The sequence below is a fragment of the Schistocerca americana genome, chromosome 8 (genome assembly GCF_021461395.2).
Source record: "Schistocerca americana isolate TAMUIC-IGC-003095 chromosome 8, iqSchAmer2.1, whole genome shotgun sequence".
NCBI classification, from domain to species: domain Eukaryota; kingdom Metazoa; phylum Arthropoda; class Insecta; order Orthoptera; family Acrididae; genus Schistocerca; species Schistocerca americana.
Genome location: NC_060126.1, coordinates 521,491,835 through 521,512,616, shown reverse-complemented (window position 1 = coordinate 521,512,616; position 20,782 = coordinate 521,491,835). Strand labels below are relative to the sequence as shown.

Below are 20,782 nucleotides of genomic sequence, written 5' to 3'. Positions count from 1 at the left end.
AAATTTACTAATTAATTCCTGATTTAATCCTGTTTCATCCAACTCTTCTCTTTCCTTCCTCACTTGAAGGAACCTCCAATTCTGAATACCTGCTGGAGTCTTTCTCAACTACCATGTTGAAACTGAAATGGAATTCCTTTACCCTGACAGTGGAGTGTAAGTTACTGGCAAGTTTTGATAGTCCTGCATAGAGCAACTGGAGGGGAGTCTGCTGTCAGTATGAGGTGACTGTGGCACACTTACTTTCAGCATGTGGTTGATAACAGTCAGTCAGTGAAGCATTATTTAATAATACACAATGGCAAGACTGAATGGGGCACACAAGTGAGTGATTATTTTACAGGGTGTTACAAAAAGGTACGGCCAAACTTTCAGGAAACATTCCTCATACACAAATAAAGAAAAGATGTTATGTGGACATGTGTCCGGAAACGCTTAATTTCCATGTTAGAGCTCATTTCATTACTTCTCTCAAAATCACATTAATCATGGAATGGAAACACACCGCAACATAATGTACCAGCGTGACTTGAAACACTTTGTTACAGGGAATGTTCAAAATGTCCTCCGTTAGCGAGGATACATGCATCCACCCTCCATCGCATGGAATCCCTGATGCGCTGACGCAGCCCTGGAGAATGGCGTATTGTATCACAGCCGTCCACAATACGAGCACGAAGAGTGTCTACATTTGGTACCGGGGTAGCGTAGACAAGAGCTTTCAAATGCCCCCATAAATGAAAGTCAAGAGGGTTGAGGTCAGGAGAGCGTGGAGGCCATGGAATTGGTCCGCCTCTACCAGTCCATCGGTCACCGAATCTGTTGTTGAGAAGCGTACAAACACTTCAACTGAAATGTGCAGGAGCTCCATCATGCATGAACCACATGTTGTGTCGTACTTGTAAAAGCACATGTTCTAGCAGCAAAGGTAGAGTATCCCGTATGAAATCATGATAACGTGCTCCATTGAGCATAGGTGGAAGAGAACATGGGGTCCAATCAAGACATCACCAACAATGCCTGCCCAAACGTTCACAGAAAATCTGTGTTGATGACATGATTGCACAATTGCGTGCGAATTCTCGTCAATTGGGCCAACTGGCAGTGAATTGAGGAAGTACAGTACATACTGTGTTGTTGTTGTTGTGGTCTTCAGTCCTGAGACTGGTTTGATGCAGCTCTCCATGCTACTCTATCCTGTGCAAGCTTCATCTCTCAGTACCTACTGCAGCCTACATCCTTCTGAATCTGCTTAGTGTATTCATCTCTTGGTCTCCCTCTACGATTTTTACCCCCCACGCTGCCCTCCAATACTAAATTGGTGATCCCTCGATGTCTCAGAACATGTCCTACCAAACGATCCCTTCTTCTAGTCAAATTGTGCCACAAACTACTCTTCTCCCCAATTCTATTCAATACCTCCTCATTAGTTATGCGATCTACCCATCTAATCTTCACCATTCTTCTGTAGCACCACATTTCGAAAGCTTATATTCTCTTCTTGTCCAAACTGGTTATCGTCCATTTTTCACTTCCATACATGGCTACACTCCATACAAATACTTTCAGAAACGACTTCCTGACACTTAAATCTATACTCAATGTTAACAAATTTCTCTTCTTCAGAAACGCTTTCCTTGCCATTGCCAGTCTACATTTTATATCCTCTCTACTCCGACCATCATCAGTTATTTTGCTCCCCAAATAGCAAAACTCCTTTACTACGTTAAGTGTCTCATTTCCTAATCTAATTCCCTCAGTATCACCCGACTTAATTCGATTACATACCATTATCATCGTTTTGCTTTTGTTGATGTTCATCTTATACCCTCCTTTCAAGACACTGTCCATTCTGTTCAACTGCTCTTCCAAGTCCTTTGCTGTCTCTGACAGAATTACAATGTCATCGGCGAAACTCAAAGTTTTTATTTCTTCTCCATGGATTTTAATACCTACTCCAAACTTTTCTTTTGTTTCCTTTATTGCTTGCTCAATATACACATTGAATAACATCGGGGATAGGCTACAACCCTGTCTCACTCCCTTCCCAACCCCTCGACTCATTACTGCCATCTGCTTTCTGTACAATTTGTAAATAGCATTTTGCTCCCTGTATTTTACCCCTGCCACCTTCAGAATTTGAAAGAGAGTATTCCAATCAACACTGTCAAAAGCTTTCTCTAAGTCTACAAATGCTAGAAACATAGGTTTGCCTATCCTTAATCTTTCTTCTAAGATAAGTCGTAGGGTCAGTATTGCCTCACGTGTTGCAACATTTCTACGGAATCCAAACTGTTCTTCCCTGAGGTCGGCTTCTATCAGTTTTTCCATTTGTCTGTAAAGAATTCGCGTTAGTATTTTGCAGCTGTGACTTATTAAACTGATAGTTCGGTAATTTTCCCGTCTGTCAACACCTGCTTTCTTTGGGATTGGAATTATTATACTCTTCTTGAAGTCTGAGGGTATTTCGCCTGTCTCATACATCTTGCTCACCAGATGGTAGAGTTTTGTCAGGACTGGCTCTCCCAAGGCTGTCAGTAGATCTAATGGAGCTCTAACATGGAAAGTAAGCATTTCCGGACACATGTCCACATAACATATTTTCTTTCTTTGTGTGTGAGGAATGTTTCCTGAAAGTTTGGCCGTACCTTTTTGTAACACCCTGTATAAGTACTTGAGATTATGGTATGAGCAGTGCGACTCGAAGTGAATTATCATTACTGACATCTCCCTTCAGTGCGGAACTAGTGCTGGAGCTGACAGAAATCTCTTAGATTTGTTCCTCCAACCAATCCTTCACAGATCCATGTTCCTTTGACTACCACCTTAGTATGGCCAACAACTTAAGGCCAACCCTTTGGGGTAATATTTGTGATAGCTGCTACTGACAGCATTTTTATCTCACTGAGATTCCACTTTTCATTGTTTCTTGCCATATAACTAATCTCCCATATACATTCAGTGGGAGTGCAATGAGTGTATGTGTGGAAGAACCCTGGTTATGTGTATCCTTTTACCATTGTCCACTACCACCATTGAATTCAAGGAATTATAGGAGCAAATTGGAAAACCATTCTCTGAAAACTGAGGTGTTCATTACCCCATGATAGTCAGATTGCTGCTTGGAATGAAACCGTAATAAACAATTTGGGATGCAACCACGAGCAGAGTCAGTGTGGAAGATGTTAATTTTGCCATTATTTTCTTTCTTATTGGTGCTTTTGTTGGCTGTTTGCTCCATTCAGCCTTTTGTCCACATGTGGCAGCATTAAACCACATTTCGTCAAGCCACACAATCTCATTAAAAAAAAATGCTTCTCATGTGGCTTGTTGACACTGACATCTCCAGGCTACTACATCACTTCCCTTGATGAAGGATTTCAGAGACAAAAACTGTTTTTTGCTGGAAACCAAGCTTGTGCAGACAATTTCGAAGTTTACCTACTCTCATTAAATACCCCGTTACGTTGAGGGTAAAAAGAATCTTGTTTAAGGATACAGGATACTTTTCCAGCTCAGTATTGTGTAAAAATCAACACCTAGTTCTTTCAGTCACTGTTTATAATGTATATGTTTTACAGATTTTTTGTTGATGTCGGGTAATGCAGCACACTTTCTAATCAAATTAGAAGTATTTTGAATATTTTTAAACCTGCTTAGGGTTATTGAAAAAAATTATAAAGAAATTGATCCAATTTTTTTCCCAAAATGCTTCCTCAAATTGAGGTATCATTTAATCCAATGTTATACATTTGAAGAAGACCAAATTTTTATCAGATATGCATGACATGATGGCTGAGGTACTAGTCCTATTTAATTCCACCTATTATGTATATTACAAGGATAAAAAATATCACATCTTACATTTTAATTTTTATAATTTGTTTCCTAATAAAAATGTTATTTTTCTATATTTTAGTTGATTCTGCAATAAAGCTTAGGTCTACTACATAATTATGGACTATTGCAAGTTACAGAAAAACATTAGAGCAATGCTTTATAAACTTTATGAAATATTTGTACCTGAATTCTGAAAAATTCAACTTCAGGGAAATTGTGAATGAAGATATGAGTCCAATTAAACTGTGCATCAAAACATTCCTGAAGCATAGTCTTCATCCTGCAGCATTTCATCATCTTCAAGCTTCCTCTTGGCTTTCCTTTTAGCACTTCTTGCTTCTTTGGTAACTTGACGAGTGAATTTTTCAGCTTCGTGCACTCATCTGTCACATGCAAGCAATTGATCTTCCATATTAGAGCCACATTTTATGCCCAAATTTCTCAGGATTTCCAACCTTCCTATCACTCCATCATTGAAACATGTAATTTCATCTAGTACACCAACTTTTAATGTATTTAATCATACAAAACCATTCTTGGGTAATCTTTCCCATATGGAATTGAAACTTTTATTTGTATTCTGAGTGCCCCCATGAAGACATTTACTAAGTAAACCACGGTCACTCAGGTCTCTAAAAATTGGTTTTATTTCATTCATAACAAGCTCAAGAAGAGAATGTTTATGATGGTATGTTTCACCACTTCTTTTGCTCCTTGAGGGAAAAAGTCCTTGAACAGGGTGGTCATCTGTGGACAACTTATGAAAGTAGGTGGCCCATACAGCTTTTCTCATTGCTGTAACATTGTTCAGAGGTGCAGTTCGTCTAATGTCCAGCCCATAACAACTCTGAAGAAGGTCTATTTCAGTTTCTGTCAATCTGCCTTGGCCAGACAGAGATTTTCCATCAGATAGCAACTTTCCTTTCATTTCTCCTCGTATCTTCCTCAATCTAGCACCCATCCCCTTTTCGCATATGTCCACAACACTCCAGTTTTGTTACCAAAGCATCACCATAAACATTGAACTCATTAATTTTATTGAAAGCTTTAGAGTCCCCATCATGTAAGTACTTCGTATATGTAACGTTATAAATGGGCACCGACCTCTGAGATATTTGTAGAGCTCCATCACACTCCATCCTCTGTAACGATCATAAGTCTTAGAACAATTATGTTCAGTATGTCCTTCAGTGTTACCATGGTAGGTGTGGCAGTACTTAGGTAAACGCTCCACATCAACAACTTTTCCATTCTCCAGAGAAGTAGCACTTACAACACCATTCAAGGAACGATGTCCTCGATGTTGCCATGTCCCATCAAGTGCAACCGCAATGTCCATGGTTCCACTAATACTTACAGTTTCTTCTACTGCATGTTTCATAGATGCTTTAGACACAACTGTCAAGGCACCTAAAAGTATTTTTATGTACCTGCTGAACCTCTGGGAGGAGGAGGAAGGTCCATCAAACCACAGAATGTTTGCACAGCCTTTTTTTCCTTTTCCTGTTGCACACATTGCATGCACTAGCTTCAAATTTGCATCATACGAAATATGCACAATGCTTGAAGTAATTTTCGGGGTAGATTTATTGCAGGATCTACACAGAACAACAAATTTAGACACTAAACCCTTCCTGCTACTTTGTTGTTTAGTTATTTCCAGACAGCCTACACCATCACATTGTTTACATTTTGCCACTTCTTTTATCAAAGAAGGTAAGATGCCCACACCACCAACAACAAATCCACTACAAGCAGTCCCATTGTTAACACAAAAATTTGAATCACCAGGAGGTGTGCTATGTGGCGGTTCCTTCCCTGAAGAACTTATACATAGGTTACTTTCAACAGTGTGGCTTGCTTTGTTTGTGAACTGGCTACCACGGAATTTCCCTTTATTGAATTCCGTGATGCGTGGCATAGTTCATATTTATTGCGCACTAAAGGATATGTACTTCCACAAATATATGCGGCACTTGGGCAACATACATTCAGTAACATGTGAGCAAACTGCTTCAGCAAAACAAAAGTAAATACTAGCAAAGATAATCATTTACAGACACTAGAAACCTGCACTGTTACCAACATATATAGTGTATCATACGTATAATCGCTGGAAACAGAAAGTTCACAATTCTTTTCAAAATAGTACTGGTTTCTGTAACAGAAATAAAGGGGGTGTGGCAGCATACATGACTGTAACTTTAAAATTTGCTATGTATAGGTCATTTTTCATTTGAAACCCCATAATGTATATATCAATGTAATCAGGAAAGACTATAGAAATTAATAAAGTCATAAAAAATTTTGATGTTTCACCATTTATAAGTACCCTATATCCATAAGATAGGGCACTCTTTATGCTGATAATCTCCATACATGACTTTGTATTGCACCCTGCCGGAATGAGTCCTTGATTATTCGTCTCTCGCAACTTCTTTTTCTGGCTGGTGTTTCCCAGAAAGAATGACCTGGTGATGCTTAATCATTCCTCATTTCTTTATCCTTTCTAATTCACAGTACTGAAGACCTATGAAAATAGCAGTGGCTGTTCTGGATACTTTTGAAGCCAGTGAATTTGTTTTTGGATGATCTCTTTTATGGCAGATTGTGAGACATATGGCACTGCAACTAAAACAATGGCAGTACAATAATACCAGTTCACAACAACTGGTGAACAAAGAGTGCATCAACACATACATGCAAACTGCACTTCATAGTGAGAGCAAAAGAACGCAGAAGCAAAGGTTGCTTGCCAGCATGTGCTTCTGTTCACTGACAGGATGGCAACAGGGTGCACTAACTGGTAACATATTAGTGGCACAGGTGTGTAACAGACTCGTTCTTCATGTTAACTGGGCAGTGACATCATATCCCCACCACCAGGCCAAACTGCCAAAAGTTGCAAGTTATTCTAATCGCTTTTTCGATTGTCTGAGTAATTATACACCATCTGTTGTTGTTCCATCTAACTATCTAGTTTCTTCATTCTCTGGTGGATATTAATTCCTCACCACAATCTAGGGCCTCTGTGGATTTAGGAGAAATGGAGAACCCATTGACAAGTATAATCTTTGGGCCAAGGCTTCACAGCAAACATGCTCCACAAGCAGATGGTGGGCGCATATCTGCAAGTACTGTACCCCCTCCATTGGTATCCCAATCCTGAGGGAAATACTTGAAGAAATTTAGAATGTCTTCATATCCCTGTTGCACTGCAGATCAGTTACTTCAAGCCACAGATCAGTACAAATTTGGTACACTGGAAACTTTTTCTTTTTCCCATTGAGTTGTGCTATGAACAGAGATTTTTTTTCCAGCATGACAGGCTCTACATTTGTTGATACACAAATTATTAATTTCCGTAATTGCAATAAACTCTTTGTAAAAAATTTTGCAAGCTGACTTTGAATGTCATCTGTCATAAACTGTGTAGGACATATGATTGTCATATGTAATGGTGGCAGTTTGTGAAAATATTCTGCTACAACTACCAAGTATTACTTTTTATGTATTCAGTGTGTCCTGATATACTAATTATTTTGCAAGTGCATCTTTTTGTGTAAAAATATGAAATTCTTCATATTGTGGATTGAAGTACAAAAACATCACTGGTTCCACAATGCTGACTCACTATTGCTGCTATTAGCTAGCACCACTGTCAGAACTGACCAGCCCCTATTTCACAATTCCGCATTTCACATGTTGTTGCAACCACATGATGCACATGCATTTCCCTCACTCTCCACCAGGCCACAACTTTTCTGCTCATGATTAAGAGCCAGAGCACTCCAAGTGCTCATGCTCAAAATCATCAAGTTTTTAAATCATGCTTTAGGCACCTTGCAAGATTTACTTGGGTGGCCCAATTGGTAGAACACTGCCTGCAAAAGGCAATTATCTGGGTTTGAATATCAGCCCAGGTACAGTTTTAAGTTTCGTACGTGGTCAACACATTGTTTGACGTCAACACTACAGGATTATTCCCATTACCAGGGCGCTGTTTGTCTTGGCGTATTCATGCACAACCCTGAATTGTGTCTTTATGTTGTTTATAGTCTCATCAAAAGTGGTACTGCAAGAACAGTTTACTGGGGAGGTGTTCTTGCTCCCCACTGAACAATATTACATGGGGTGTACACAAAAGAAACAAGACTAATGATGTAAATTTGTGTATGTACCAAATATATTTAGTTAGTGGTGATCAACTTCAAAGTTGTTGGACCTATAAGAGGCCACACGTGTTTATATTTGTTCCTTCCAGAAGAATGTGTCTGTAGTAAATTGCTTGTCCACTGCCAGTGAGCTGTTTTATTTTATTGAAACTTCTCATAGCTTAAGGACAGAGTTCCAAGTTCATAAAACAGTAAAAACAATGATAAGTCACAATAAATAGTTTGAGTTGTAACATAAAGTTGCGCAGAAGGCCTGCAATAAGTTCATATGGTAGGCTGTGTGATAAACACATCACCATAGATAATTTTTAGCAAGTTATATGTTGGTTTTAGCAACCTAATAAAGCAGTAATATAAGATGTACTCAGAGTTTACACAAATGACTCTTTAGTAAAGTGAGTCATCTAATTTCTTTCTTTCTCAAGTTTTATGGGCTTGTACTTCACCATGAATTCCACCTTAGCTAAAAAACCTCCTGCTACCCTTTCCGAACATTCTAGTGTTCAACAAAGTGTAAATGGAGTTTTCTCTGTCATTAGTCTATTCCTGTAAATTGTGTAAAACATTAGATAAGTAAAGTAAAAGAATCACTTATGAAGAAATGCAATGATAAGATTGTACAGTCAGAACTGGTAGTAATCGTGACATACTGGTGTTAACCCCTGTAAATACACTGTATTTGGGAGTTGTGGTTCTGGAAAGTTATTTATTATTGGTGTCAGTATTTTCTCAGGGTGAAACTATTTCCTTTCAATTCTATGAGGAAAACTGGTCGTAATGTTGGAGCTTCAGTGACCAAACCCAAAGTTGCTTTTTTTCTGCAGAATTTGTACCTGATATTTGTAGGTGTCAGCAAAGTCCACAGCATGGATTTAATTGTGCGACTCTTTTCTGTAACCCGTATTCTTAGGACTTAGTTGCGTGAACTATGTCTCCTAACAATAAAAGTTTATCAGTTGCTGCTTTTAAAGCATACTTTTTGGGATGCATAGTGCACATGCGTATGTGAAATACCTATACTTCTCACTATAGTAACTGACATATTTGTTCCGAGTAAATTCAGCAGCTGTATTGATATTTAAAACAGTTTTAATATATTGTTTATTTTTCAACATATTAAAATTCTTCTAAACATACACTTCTTATGGTATCATAATTTGTCACAGAATGCTGTCGCCTGTTGGTAATTTGATATGTCACTTCACTTTCTTCTTTAGAATGAATGTTTTGCTTTACTGATTTCAGGTATCAAATACACAAGACAGTCACAGAACAATTTAAATTTAGATAAAAGATAAAACTCTGGTCACCTCGGTGGTTGGTTTGAACATCACAGTGCATTACCAGGCACTTATTTTTATTTCTTTAGCATGGATTTGGTGCAGAATATAAAAATAATATGTATAAAACAAAGTTATAAAACTTCACAATGGAGTCACAAGGATGAAACAGAATACACCAGCAGTGTATACAAAAATTTATATTTTGAAATTGAGGCCATTAGTCTAGTCCAGTCACAGTAAGGTCTTCCGATAAGATCTTGCTGCCGTCCTCTATGAAGTTATTGTGGGCAGCAAAGGCAAGGTCACCAGCACATACAAATTTTGTTGAGGTCATATTTTGAGGCCTACCACAGGGCATATTGCTTAATAGGGATGTTATTCATTTAGTAAGAATGTTACTCAGCTGCATGATACCACATTGAGAAGTTTATAAATAAGACCATCTCTCCAAACTGTGTCGTATGCTGCACTCAAGTCAAGTCAATATACACCACTGCAATTTTCAGCTGTTTCTGAAACCTAGCCTCATTGTGAGTTGTCAGGCTGAGTACCTGGTCAACAGAACTGCGATGAGGTCTGAATGCAGACTGTTCAACCGGAATGTCTTCTAGTATCAGTGGGCCTCTACACTTTAGAATCTTTTTGTCTAGGAGTTTGTTACATGAATTCAGTAGGGCTATAGGGCAGTAACTTGTGGATATGTTCTTTGGTTTTTTTGGTTTTAGTACTATGTTGACTTCCAATTTCTCGAGTTTCTGAGAGATATATCCTTTAAGTATGTTGAAGCAAAATTTGCTTATCGATGTTATTATGTATTTTCTGCAATTTTTTAGGAATCTAGGGTGGATTCCATCAAATCTAGGACCCTTGCCTGACTTAGTATTTTCTTGGGCATTGTGAAAGTGATATGCCATTGCATTACTCTGAACTTTGAATTGGCTTACTCAGCCAGTAATAAGAGGACCTACAGTTCAATGTGTGGAATTGAGAGAAGTGATCATTACAGATAAGAATCCTAGGGATGACCAGGCATCAAACCCCATACTATTGAATTTGTATTTGAACACTTAGAGCCACAGAGCAGCAAGATTCATCTGGAAAATATTAATCAGATAGGTACAGATTTTTAAGATTGTCAGCTGTGGGAAAAGAATACATAAGATGAAAAAATGATTTATTCTTGGCATTATAGTACCTACGCCCTGTGTTTAGGGCTTTGCAAGGAAAGAATAAGGGTTGACAGTAATGGTAAACTTCTGGATATGGTAGGCCTGCTGAGAAAACAAAGTAAATGAGTGTGGAGAAGAATAAAAGTAATTGATGCTAAGAGAAGAAAAACAAAAGTAAATAATGCCAAGAAAGTATGCACAAGGAAGGGGAGTGAGCACAGAAAAGAGGGAAAACATGTGGGGCATGTATAGAGAAAGAATGAGAGAATAAATATACAGCATGCGTGCAGGTAATCATCCGATTTAATCAGTTTACAAAAGCTAGAGTGTAAGTATCTATATCGTTGAGAGCCATTTAAAGTAAAACAACATATTACTTACTAAAACACAACAACATGCAATTTTTTATTTGGGCCTTTGATTTTTTAAACCATGTAGAAGAAATAACAATGAGTACCTTTATGTGTTCTTTGAATTTGACAAGTGTAGTGAAGTAGTAGTGCACGTTATTGAACTAATAATTGTGTAGAACCATTTACAAATTCATTACATTCATTTTGCATTGGAATTACCAAGACTTTGCAAAACCAAATGGTTCTTTCAGGAGAAGTGTAGTCATATTCTTTTAATCTATCTGTGTGAAACCTAGTCTAAAAGTCCGTTTGTAACAAGATCACTAGTGAAAGAGTACTATACTGTAACCGAGAAACATACTGAGTTAAGAAAGTTATAATTCCTTCAATTAAAGTGACTGTATATTTTAAGTAAAAAATCTCCTTTTAGCTGACATAACTATCATTATTCTATTTGTTTTCAGAACCGAACAGCAAGGGCTGTTCTTCAGTTTTACCCTGAGAACAGTGATCAAATTGAGCTAGTTACGACACAAGCCATGAAGGCAGGATTCTTTGGAGGACTTGTTGTGGACTACCCAAACAGCACAAAGGCAAAAAAATTCTTCCTAGTTCTGATGACAGGAGCAGCAGTACCATTACCGAAAGCCCTTGGTACTGATGAGGATGCCAACGGAGTGTCGTACACCAGTAAAAGGTTTTACTCTCCCCTTTCTTGTTGATCTACATTGTTGGATGGAATAGATATTATTTAACATTATAGTTGGGTATCATATTGCAGTAGTTCTTGAAAGGGTTGTAACTTGTGCTCTTTGCGGTATGAAAGTTCATAATTGTACCTGAAGTAAAGGGGAGCAAGTCCAATTTCCACATTTTTTACTTAAAATGATCTTTTTTATGTATACACAGTTTCAATTGTGGAAGAAGGGCAGCAATCCTGCTCCTACCAATTGCCAATTTAGGCGGTGTTAAAATGGCACACGTCTGCAATGAGCAAGAGCCGGATTGCTACCCTTCATCCACAAGTGAAGTGTTGTGTAGGTATTAAAAATATGGACTTAAGTCAAAACTGCAGAAATTGGACTTCACACTCCTTCATCAATCACATACTGATTTGTTTGTTTGTATGTATGTATGTATTTTTTGCAAGGAACATTAATCATGAGTGGTGGTTGTTTAATTTCAGATAACAGTAGTTTCCTTCTTAATGTTAAGATTTGAACTATTTTATAAATCTGTTGTCAGGCAGAAGGATTGTAAATATATGGTGTTTTTGTGTGTGTTCAGGGAACAAATGAAGAAAATCCGTGGAAAATCTCTCAAAAAAAGTAGAGACTGGATTTTAGAAAAGAAAGAACGGAGAAGAAGACAGGGCAGAGAAACAAGGATAGACACAAAATACACAGGTCGTAAGAGATCTGGAAGGTTTTAAAAAACTAATGCCAAAACCGTGTACAGTATCTGAACTTGTATTGATATTAAACCAGTATGTTTTCGTACATAAAAGCATTTTCTTAAATATTTATAGTCACTCAATCTTCAATACTTATAATGCAAGAAGTAAACCACTTGTCATATGGTTGAATTGCTGTACATTAAGTTAAGTTATTTATAATCATAAGATAAACATACATATCAGACAGATGGTTTTGATGTTCTTCTAAGTGAATTCAAAGTAATATTAATTTGCTGGATCATTGTATTAGTTATGTTTGTTGAGTTATTGATGAATCATGGACCAGGTAACTTTCTAGATGAAAAAGATCACTCTGCTCACTCAGAGATAAACAAACTTGTTTCATAAAGTAATAGATGAGGCTGTACAGTTTCCAGTCTCAAAGTGTTGTTGAAATGATGTTGGATGGTTACACACTATAGTTAAGTCGGTGTAATTTAATCACTGACAGTTATAGAGGGTTGGGTCTGCAGGGTCGCATGCCTCTATCAACCAATGACATAATACTATTCTGTAAATATCGCTATGGTAATGCCTCAGTGTTGTCACAGCTCTATAGACGGCTACTTTTTTCAGCATGCAGCCGCTAGCACTTCACGGTTGAAATCTGGCTGTGAGCTGTCGGGGATCTTCTTACACTGTCTCGTCAATAGTGAGCTATAAATATAATGGTAGAATAAAGACACAAAAAAATAAGGTATGCAAAAAGTGCTCATGGAAATTGCTTCACCTGGAGTTAATTGAAACCTGTAGAAGGCTATAGCAGTGCACCAGTATTAAATGATTGAAATTTCAATTGTGTGATGGGAAAGATCAGTATTACACTAAACTTGCCAGTGAAGTTAGCTTAGATAACCCAAATCAGTATTTCTTGTTAACGTCAAAACTGAGTAATTTCAGCATGTGTGTGAGTATGAGTGTGACAATATAGCCGATCCTCAGGAAATGAGCGTGTAGTACTTTGGTATAGTTGATCATAATGATGTGCTTCTACAACAGTTATACTGTTATGAAACCAGTATTTGTATATAAACCACTTTGATACAAATTCCCCAGAATCTTATTCATTGACTGAGGTGCAATGCTCAGCTCTCTAGATGATGGTTCAAATCCCTTTCTGCCCACCCAGACTTAGGTTTTTTATAATTTCCTCTATCACTCCAAGGAAATGCTGGGATGGTTGCTTTGAAAGGGAACGCCGGACTTCCTTCCTCATTCCTCCTGTGCTACATCTTTAATATACCTAATTGTCAGTGCAATGTTAACCCCTAATCTTCCTTCCGCCTTCCTTTTTTCTTTCGTATCTTTGGTTCCAAGAATTACATTTAAAGGCATTGATTGCAGTGCCATCAGGTTTCATGCCATACTAAATTCACAAATTTAGTACAGTTGTGTAATTCTGTAGATGTATGTATTTTCTTGTATTTAATCTATGGCATAACATTTATTTCAGGTTTAAGTAATCTCCTCAGTATTAAAATTTTCACAACCATTGGTCTATTTGTGCAGCACTGTATTTTTTTTATAACTTGATGATATATTTTTACAACTTGCCTGAAGTTACTTTACTACTGAGCAAGATGGTGCAATGGTAAGGCATTTGATTCTTGTTTGGAAATCGGTCATTTCAAATCCTTGTACGGGGCTCCGGATTTAGCTCTTCTGCAACTCAAGTGTATTTCCTTTGAAGTTGATGGCCAGTTACCTTCCCAATCTGCTCTTTCTCCAATGATTGCATTGTTGACAGAATGTAAAACCATGTTGTTTGGTTACTTTATTCCACTCCACTAAACTCTGGCTAATTTGGTCTTCAGTAGTCCTGTCTCTCGGTAATTGGGTCCATATCTGAAATGGCACACAACAATGAATTATCATGCACAACAGTGTTACTGAATTATAACATTAAGCAATGCTATACATATTTGAAATTGTGACGTTCTTTACAGTTTAGCATTATGTCTTGTAAAAGGAAACAAGTTACGCTAGACCTCGAGCAGAAACTCAAAATTTCAGGTAAGTTGAAGGTTTTTTGTAGAAAGCCATTGCTGCTTAGTAGTGTGCTGGACAAGCAGCTGTTTGACATAAAAAAGAAAGACTATGTTATTAGACAATATGCAACCCAAATGAGTAGTGAGTTGGGAAAATGGTAGGTTATGCAAAAAAAAGTGAGAATGAAGAACTGGATGTAGGTGTTCATAGATGTTTTATACAACAATGCAGTAAAGGAATTCCAGTCAGTGGCCTGATAGGAGAAAGCAATTGCATGTAACAGACAATGTGGCGGTAGTAACTTGATTGCAGCAAGCGAGGGTTGGCTATCTAACCAAAAAAAAATGACATGGCATTTGGCAGCCAATAGTCACTGGAGAAAGTCACTCAGCTAACGGAAAAGATGCTGATTAGTTTGTAAACAAGACACGGAAGATAATAGAGAAAGAAGATTTAACTGCTGATGCCTGGAACCAGACTCATTTACCAGATGTTTTTGTGAAAAAAATTAGCTGGCAGGAACAATAAAGAAGCTCGTGGATACAAGCGACAGAAACACTGTGTAACGTTAATGACATATTGTAACACAAATGGGGATCATAAACTACTGCTCATAGTCACTGGTAAATCCCAACATCCATGTTGTTTTCAACACTGTGATATAAATACAATACCAGTGCAATACTGTGCTCAGAAGAAAGTGTGGATGGACAGGGAAACATTCTCTCAGTGGTTCCATGAAACATTGGTACCATCAGTGAGAAAAGAGCTGAAGAAGAAAAAGTTTTCACTTAAAGCTGTCCTCAATACTGACAGTGTTTCCGGTCATCCTTCCGATGTGACTATATAAAATCCAATGGTATACAAGCACTCTTTCTTCCATCCAGTGTGATAGCCCTGATTAAGCCTGTGGACTAAGGGATTTTGGAATCAGTTTTAAGCAATTAAATGCCATTAGCAACATGCATTGCACATTTCTTACCTCCTTGGTGATCAAATGTGAAGACGACTCTACTGGGACTATGCTGAAGGTGTGCAAAGCAGTCAACTGGGATAAAGTGGAGAGTGCTATGATTATAAAGAGCTGTAGAAAAGTGTGGCACCGGCAAGGTGGCGCAGTGGCTAGCACACTGGACTCGCATTCGGGAGGACTACGGTTCAATCCTGCGTTCGGCCATCCTGATTTAGGTTTTCCGTGATTTCCCTAAATTGCTCCAGGCAAATGACGGGATGGTTCCTTTGAAAGGGCACGGCCAACTTCCTTCCCCGTCCTTCCCTAATCCGATGAGACCGATGACCTCGCTGTCTGGTCTCCTTCCCTAAAACAACCCAAAAGTGTGGCCATACATTGATGCAGAGTTGGATCCAGTACTGAGTGACAGCGATGGATGAGCCAGTGAATTTGGGATCATCAATTTCGGATACTTCGTATGTTGACTTGTTTTATAAGCTTCCAGGAGGTGGGAAAGTAATGGTGAAGATGTTGCCAAGTGGCTGATAAAGGAAAACTGAGGGACAGATCAAACTTCAACAGATGAAGAGATTATAAGAGATTATCAAAAGTGTGCGGGGAAGTACTGATAAAAGTGATGAAGAGCATATAGGAAGAGACAGCATGAAGATTTCTCACACTGCTGATACTGGAGCTGCAAACATCTTCCTGGCATACATCGTGCAACAACAGGTATGTGGGAGTACGCATGTAGTGCTCATAATGCAGTTGCTTGATAAAGTGTGCCGCTGTCACATATCATCAGTGTGACAATTAAAAACTTGGGACATGTTTCATAGTGAGTGGCTCTACTGTATAATTATGTACACAAGGACAAAAAATTACACACAGGGACAAAGTTTTCTTTGAAGATGAATGTATCTTTGGATTTAATAATGTAAATCCCCTATGTTTTTATATACACTCAATAATCTGGCAGCCATATATACAACGAATGACCAGATTAGCGAGAGACTAGTATATCACCACAGTCACCTCTGATACCCATACATTTCCTGATATTGTTTAAGAATTTTTGTTTCAGAGCCTCACAACAGTTACACCTACTCCTACAAACCCTTCATTTCTGCATTCAGATTGGATCTTATCATCAAGTGAGTTATGATCATCACAATTTCCATTCTCTGTCATAATCCTTGATTGTCATTGTGGCCATTAGCAAGAATTAGTTGCATCTAGTTTACTTGCAGTTTCTGATAAGTTAGTCTTTGTGTAATGTAGTTACTGTGTGCAGAAAATTTCACGACTCTTTCCACCAGTGGTTCAAAATTCATTCAAACGTGAATTTCGTATTCAATCGAATTAGGAACTGACCATTTCATCTTATACTCAATTTCCAAGCTCCACAATGCTGCAAATAGTGAAAGAATACTACAGCTTTCCTTTTTACCATTTACCACCTTTTTACCATTTACCACCTTTTTACCATTTACCACCTTTTTACCATTTACCACCTTTTTACCATTTACCACCTTTTTACCATTTACCACCTTTTTACCATTTACCACCTTTTTACCATTTACCACCCTTTTTCCATTTACCACCTTTTTACCATTTACCACCTTTTTACCATTTACCACCTTTTTACCATTTACCACCTTTTTACCATTTACCACCTTTTTACCATTTACCACCTTTTTACCATTTACCACCTTTTTACCATTTACCACCTTTTTACCATTTACCACCTTTTTACCATTTACCACCTTTTTACCATTTACCACCTTTTTACCATTTACCACCTTTTTACCATTTACCACCTTTATTGCTCTTTTACTGCCAGTAAAACACTGAGTTGGATTCATCACAAAATATATGTATGTTTCAGATTTTACTAGGGGCTCTCAGCTGCCAGTTCCAGGCTTTGATAAACTTTTTCATGAAATCTCATATTTGAAGTGTTTGTTTCCATAGTTAAAGCATCTAGGAGTTATTTACAAGTGTGGAAATTGAAGGTTTTTAAAGTACATTTGCTCACTGCTTTGGTGATATGCAACTGTTCTTGTCTGGGACAGACTCCAAACTGAGACTGTAGACTACAGTGACTTACTTATTTCATTGGCTTTTATTTACTTGCTCCTCATAATACAACAAATTGTGTACATGTAGCTAACACACGTACTTGTTTTTCAATAATACTGAAAGATATATTCCATCCCAGATTTACTATTGTTTGATACTGAAAGTTCTAGTTTAGAATGGAGTATTATTTAGGAATAAAGGAGATGATTCACCAAAAGGCAGAAGTGCTACAATGTCAATAGGCACACAAACAAAAGGTAAAGAGCTTGGGTAACAGAATGCAACACACACACACACACACACACACACACACACACACAGAGTCACATTAAAATTGTTCACACGATACCTCTACTTCAACAAGTTATCATCCTTGTGTTCACACTCCTGATTTTTTTCATCAGTAGTGTTCAGTACTGAACCCAACTGTGTTTCTTGACATCACTCTCATAATCTGTCTTTTAGTTACAACAATGGAATCCATAGAAACCTGAACTACTTTAATGAGTCATAACACTTGACCTAATAATGGGACACATTTGCAATTTAAGGAGATGGTAATTCACAATTGGGAGATTACGTGCAGGCATGCATGCATAAAAAGTCCTTACAGCAAATGTTGGAAGTGCGCTCCACCACAGTCAGTGCACGACTGTTCTGGTTTCACCACATTCTGTGAAATGTATCCTCACCAATTTTGCTTATTTCATGAGTAACGGCCTCACGGAGTTCTGCAGTTGCGTGGGTTCTCTTCTTGTACACTCGGCTTTTAAGATACCACCACAAGAGGCATGAAAGGGGGATGGTTAGGTCATGGAATTGGGAGCCAGAAATTTTTTGAGATTATTTGGTCTCCGAAGACACTCATTACCAGTTGCATGGAAGTGTTAAATGTATGACATGTTGCTCCATCTTATTCGAAGTAACCATCAGTAAGTTTGTTATCATACAGTTGCTCCACAAATGTATTAATCCACCCATGTAATGTAAACTGTAGTGTCTATGGTTGTATCAAAGAAAATGAGGCCAAAAATCCTGGAAGTTGGCACAAAGTGCCGCACACTAACCATTTCATTCTGCAGTGGTGGTTTTTTGTTTATGGGAGATTTTACTAACACAGTATCTACTGTTTTGTGTGTTGATGTAACGTGACAAATGGAACCAAGTCTCATCTGTAATCCAAGTTACGGAAAGAAAATGTGGATGTTGAACACCTGAAGCCATTGGCAATAATGCGTTCTTTTCTCATATTCTGTTTCTTGTAATGCTTCCATCATGTGCATTCTCTATGGTAGCAATGTTAATTTCTCATCAATGCAGCAGTTTCCTTGGAGAATTCTCCACATATCTTCGGACATCGTTGTTAACCGCTACACTCAGTGTCTTTGTCTACCATTGTCACTGTTTAGTACACTAGTTGACTCCAGCTTCTTTGCAACCGCTAAAATTGTTGCCTTTGTTGGAATATTGTGCACATTGGATTCTCTCCAGAATGCCAGTTGTCAGTCTGCCAATATGTTTTCACAATAAAAACCTGATCTCAAAGTGTGTACTACATGTTTCTGCCAGATAGAGACTGAACAAATCACTAATTTGCTCATCATTGTCACAGAGACCGAATGACACACTCAGACTCACAAACCTGCGGCCGACGAGGCTACAAACGAACTACCATGACCGAGCAAGCGTGGCATTGTACCAGACAAAGGACCTTATGCACAGAATCAACCATCAACTTGCCAACAACAGATGATAATTCTTTTTCTCCCAGAGGTTCTGAGATCATTAAAACAACTTTCCCATTTCTAAGGGCTTTCAGAGGGAAATTATAACATATTGAAGTAGTTCACACACACACACACACACACACACACACACACACACACACACACACACACACACCCATCCACACATATACAGACACAAGCAGACATATGTAAAGGCAAAGAGTTTGGGCAGAGATCATATCATTAATTTGTTAATAGTAAAATATTCTAACTGCACACTGGTTCCTTAGCAATGGTGATTTGTAAAGTAGTCAAGTGAAAGTATAAAGCTTTACCAAATACTTCGTGTCAAAAATTTATGAAAACAGAATTAAAATATTTTTAAAGTGCCTGCCATTGCCACCCACCACAAAAGCTGGAATGCCCACTAGTGGGTGGTAGGGGTCAGGTTGACTACACTGTATAACGTGGTCTAGAAGAGCTTTGTGTGATTGTAATGGGTAACGTAAGTTATCATTCAAGGGAAAAAATTTCTGATTCAAACACGAAGAAGGAAGAAATTGCCTAGTAACTAGAAAATAACACTAGTTCAATTTTGGGTTGCTATACGAAAGTCGAGATGTTGGAGGAAGTCGGATGCCACAGGTACTGGTACCTTTACTATCAATTTGAACTGGACAGCTTAGCAGCAGAAGTAGGCCACAGAGCTGTGAGGCTGACCCATTACCATTGCCAGTACACCCTAAAAAAATATGTGGTCCCTATTGAAAAGAAAGGCTGTATCCATAAACGGCACAGAGTGAATTGGATGTGCAGAATTCACCTGGGGAAGCTATTGATAAGTCACAGAAAAGATCATATTAAATGCATACACCACACTGGAATTTGCAAGAAAACAACTTTCTGAAAGATCACATCCAAGAAAAGTTGATGGAAAGCATTGTTATTGCTTCAAATGACTCGTTTGGATAGTGAATATTCAGAGAAGCACAATTAAAGAGCAATAAACTGCACTGAATTATGTGTTTCTTGTTACTTCCCCTTTCCAAAGCTGTAAATGCAGTTTCCCCTCTTCTATTCCTTCCCTGTCATGTTTTGTCTCCCCCTCCCCCCCCTTGCCCCCCCCCCCCCCCAAAAAAAAGTCATTGTGTGTCAGAACAGCCACGGGGGGTATACTGCTTGTGCTAGCATGTTTGTCTGTGCTGCTTGTGGGGAGAAAACATGCGCAGAACTAAATTTATTCTTCTTCATAGAGACCTTGCCAAGTCTGCTTCATTTGTTATACAACCGCAACACCTCCAACTTGCCACAGACAGTTAGGCGGCCTTTTACTTAACAGTCCACGTACCCTAGCTAATCTCAACACCCACTACGAAAACCAGCAATAGATTACGATGTTTCCCACTCGTGCAAAAGGGATCGCACTTCTGAACACCTCTGAACATTCCATATCTTTGGAATAACCTTACTGCTTCCTGATTATGAACTTCCAAAGTACGCTTCTACACCATTTCCTCCCAAGGGGCTTCAATCTCGTCTCGTGCACCCTACAACTGTCGCTAAGTGACTCCTTGATTTCATGAGCAGTCTCCCACTCCACAACACACTTTTCTTACATGCAGACGTTTTGGCCAATCAGACTTCAGAGCAGAAAGTAGGGACCACTATTGGCAATTGCTTCCAGCTGCACCACGGTTCCTCGTGGTCTCACATACTTTGGACGGCCAGCCCCTCGCCTTGGTAAATCCGTTTATTA

General features: G+C 38.4%; 1 protein-coding gene across 1 annotated transcript in view; it reads left to right on the top strand.

Annotated features, from left to right (window-relative positions):
• Positions 1-12,326, top strand: part of LOC124544967 (probable 18S rRNA (guanine-N(7))-methyltransferase) — a 37,802-nt gene extending 25,476 nt beyond the window's left edge. The window contains exons 5-6 of the mRNA XM_047123714.1: positions 11,285-11,517; positions 12,108-12,326. Of these exons, the coding sequence (XP_046979670.1) occupies positions 11,285-11,517; positions 12,108-12,252 (378 nt within the window). The 3' untranslated portion in view covers positions 12,253-12,326. The remainder of the gene's footprint in view (positions 1-11,284; positions 11,518-12,107) is intronic.
• Positions 12,327-20,782: the final 8,456 nt, after the last annotated feature.